Source organism: Bison bison, unplaced genomic scaffold (assembly GCF_000754665.1).
Source record: "Bison bison bison isolate TAMUID 2011002044 unplaced genomic scaffold, Bison_UMD1.0 scf7180017863786, whole genome shotgun sequence".
In the NCBI taxonomy this organism is placed as follows: Eukaryota; Metazoa; Chordata; class Mammalia; order Artiodactyla; family Bovidae; genus Bison; species Bison bison.
The window spans coordinates 1-3,040 of record NW_011494358.1 but is presented as its reverse complement, the minus strand read 5'-3'; the positions used below and the strand labels follow the sequence as shown (position 1 = coordinate 3,040).

At 58.2% G+C, this 3,040-nt stretch overlaps 1 protein-coding gene across 1 annotated transcript in view; it reads left to right on the top strand.

Annotated features, from left to right (window-relative positions):
• Positions 1-2,540, top strand: part of LOC104983996 (complement C4-A-like) — an 11,460-nt gene extending 8,920 nt beyond the window's left edge. The window contains exons 16-23 of the mRNA XM_010833562.1: positions 85-316; positions 494-569; positions 726-882; positions 982-1,095; positions 1,187-1,358; positions 1,571-1,803; positions 1,878-2,045; positions 2,424-2,540. Coding sequence (XP_010831864.1) covers positions 85-316; positions 494-569; positions 726-882; positions 982-1,095; positions 1,187-1,358; positions 1,571-1,803; positions 1,878-2,045; positions 2,424-2,525 — 1,254 coding nt within the window. The 3' untranslated portion in view covers positions 2,526-2,540. The remainder of the gene's footprint in view (positions 1-84; positions 317-493; positions 570-725; positions 883-981; positions 1,096-1,186; positions 1,359-1,570; positions 1,804-1,877; positions 2,046-2,423) is intronic.
• Positions 2,541-3,040: the final 500 nt, after the last annotated feature.

The following is a 3,040-nucleotide window of genomic DNA, read 5'->3' as shown; positions in this document are numbered from 1 at the left end:
ATTCATGGGAAACCTGGGAATTTCTGTTTGATCCTGAGACTCCATGACCCTCCGACCCTGGCCCCCTGACCTGCTCTCTGACCCTCCATCCTGTCCCTCCCCATAGCCTCGGATCCACTGGAAGCACTGGGCTCTGAGGGGGCCTTGTCACCAGGAGGCCTGGCATCCCTCCTGAGGCTTCCCCAAGGCTGCGCGGAACAAACCATGACCCTGTTGGCTCCAACACTGGCTGCTTCCCGCTACCTGGACAAGACAGAGCAGTGGAGCATGCTGCCCCCTGAGACCAAGGACCGCGCCGTGGATCTCATCCAGAAAGGTTCTGAGTGTAGCGACTATCAGGACTGGGGGCCAGGGGAGGGCAATTAATGGAAGCTGGGCAGCCCGGGTGGTCAGAGCAGGGAAGAGAGATGCGGTCCCCAGTGGAAATATGGAGCATGGCCTGGCCACAGCAGTGGGGGAGTTGGTGTGACCTCAGCTGCCTCTCCCCTCCAAGGCTACACGCGGATCCAGGAGTTTCGAAAAAGAGATGGTTCCTACGGGGCTTGGTTACATCGGGACAGTAGCACCTGGTGAGTTTGGGGGAGTGTCCTTGGTGTATGGGAGGGGCCACAGCTGGTGGGGGCAGAGCCAGCTATTATGGGAGAGCAAATAGGAACCCCAGTAGTGGTCCAATGTCCCCTGTAGCGTCTAGTGGATATCCCAAGCCATGCCTTCCTCCCTTCTAGGCTCACGGCCTTTGTGCTGAAGATACTGAGTTTGGCCCAGGATCAGGTAGGCGGCTCACCTGAAAAGCTGCAGGAGACAGCCTTGTGGCTGCTGTCCCAGCAACGGGATGATGGCTCATTCCATGATCCCTTTCCAGTAATGGATAGGAGCATGCAGGTATGGGGCTGGGAGACTGGGCCAAGGGCACAGGAGGGAAGAGTCACCCTGCCCCTCCCCACTCCCAGTTGATCCCCCTATTCTTCCTACTACAACCAGGGAGGCTTAGTAGGAAGTGATGAGACTGTGGCGCTCACCGCCTTCGTGGTCATCGCCCTTCACCACGGGCTGGCGGTCTTCCCAGAGAAAAATTCTGAGCAGTTGAGGAGAGTGGTAAGGCAGCTATGTGTCTGCTCTTTGCTGATGCCCTTTCCCGTCAGGAGCCCAGTCCACAGACCTCTCCCCCACACACACTTTCTTCCAGGAAAATTCCATCTCAAGAGCAAACACCTTCTTGGGGGCGAAAGCAACCTCTGGGCTCCTGGGTGCCCACGCCTCCGCCATCACGGCCTACGCCCTGTCGCTGACCGAGGCCCCCGAGGACCTGCGGAGAGTTGCCCACAACAACCTCATGGCCATGGCCAAGGACATCGGTGGTGAGGGGGTCCTGGCAGTGGTCCTGAGGCTTGGGAGAGCTTGAGATCCCTGAGCATGTCCAAAGGGAGAAACGGAATGAATGGAGGCCCTCGCAGGGAATCAGAGCATAAGCAGGGGTTACTGGGAAATTAGGAGAGATAAAGGGGGAGTGTCAAAGGGTCAGATGACTAAGATCCTCCCCTGTTCACCTGTGGGTCTCCTTTCACTCCAGATAAGCTGTACTGGGGCTCAGTCACCACTTCTCCAAGCAACGTCCTGTCACCCACTCTGGCTCCACACAGCCCAGCAGACCCCATTCCCCAGGCTCCGGCCCTGTGGATTGAAACCACGGCCTATGGCCTGCTACACCTGCTGCTATGGGAGGGAAAGGCTGAGTTGGCCGACCAGGCTGCATCCTGGCTGACCCGCCAGGGCAGCTTCCAAGGGGGATTCCGCAGCACCCAGGTAGGGGCTGTCCCGGGGTTCTAGGGTGGCTGGTCCTGAGCCCGAGTACCTGAGTCCCGGCCCATTTGCCCCAGGACACTGTTGTGGCTCTGGACGCCCTGTCTGCGTACTGGATTGCGTCCCACACCGCCGAGGAGAAGGGGCTCAACGTGACCCTGAGCTCCTTGGGCCGCAGTGGGCTCAAGTCCCACGTGTTGCAGCTGACCAACCACCAAGTCCACAGGCTGGAGGAGGAGCTGCAGGTGAACCGTGCCCTCACCTGGGTGACCGGGACACCTGGGCCTCCCTCGGCCAGGCCAGAAGCCATCCCCTCTTCCTCACCCCTGCTGAATCCCTATGGCCCCTCTTTCTGATAACAGACTGATAAGTCTGTGGGGAGATTTACTGGCTCTGTGAGCTGTAGCAAGTCACCCAACCTCTGAGCTTCATTGATCTGATCTAAAAATGATCCATGCAGAGTCACAGAGGGTTTAGGAGATGGTGGAGAGAGAATGCAGGTGAAGGTAGAAAGTGTTGAGAAGAGAGGTGGGGAGAGGAGGTGAAGTTATTTTGGTGGAGGAGGTAAGTTGAAGCAACAGTGTGCCCTTCTGACATCTCTTTCCCTTTTGTGCTTGTGAAAGTTTTCCCTGGGAAGCAAGATTAACGTGGAGGTGAGCGGAAACAGCAAAGGAACCTTGAAGGTGAGAGCTGGTGGCACTGGGCAGGCAGGCCCATCAGGGTGAAGCCGGGGTGTTGAGTGGGAGACCTGCGGGCAGAGCTCATGGTCTGGGAAGGAGGAAGAGGCCCCTGGGTTGCCGTTCCCTGTGCTCTGTCCTGGGCAGGTGCCCCTCACTCTGCTCTGCACTCTTTCTGGGCACCTGTGGTCCCCTTCAGCCCTCAGTGCTGATGCTCAAACACTTGTCCCCTCAAGCCAAGTGTCTCCCCTGAGCTCTGAGCCCCTGTGTCCCACAGCACCTTAGATGTGGTTGAGCCCCAAACCCCTTCCTCCTCCTGTGTCTCCTTGTCTGACTGACAGTGTCCCTTCCATACAGGAGCCCAGCTGCCACTGCAGAGGCCATCTTAGTGCCCCCTGCTCCATCCTAAGCCTGTCCTCATGACCCCAGTAACTCCTCGTCTGCTTTCACCCCAGCCATGCCCACCTCCCCAGCAGGACAGGTCCTTGCATCTATACACATCTCCTGGCCCTGAATGTCCTTCAGGTGCTTCTTGTCCCCCATGACACACTCATTCTCCTACT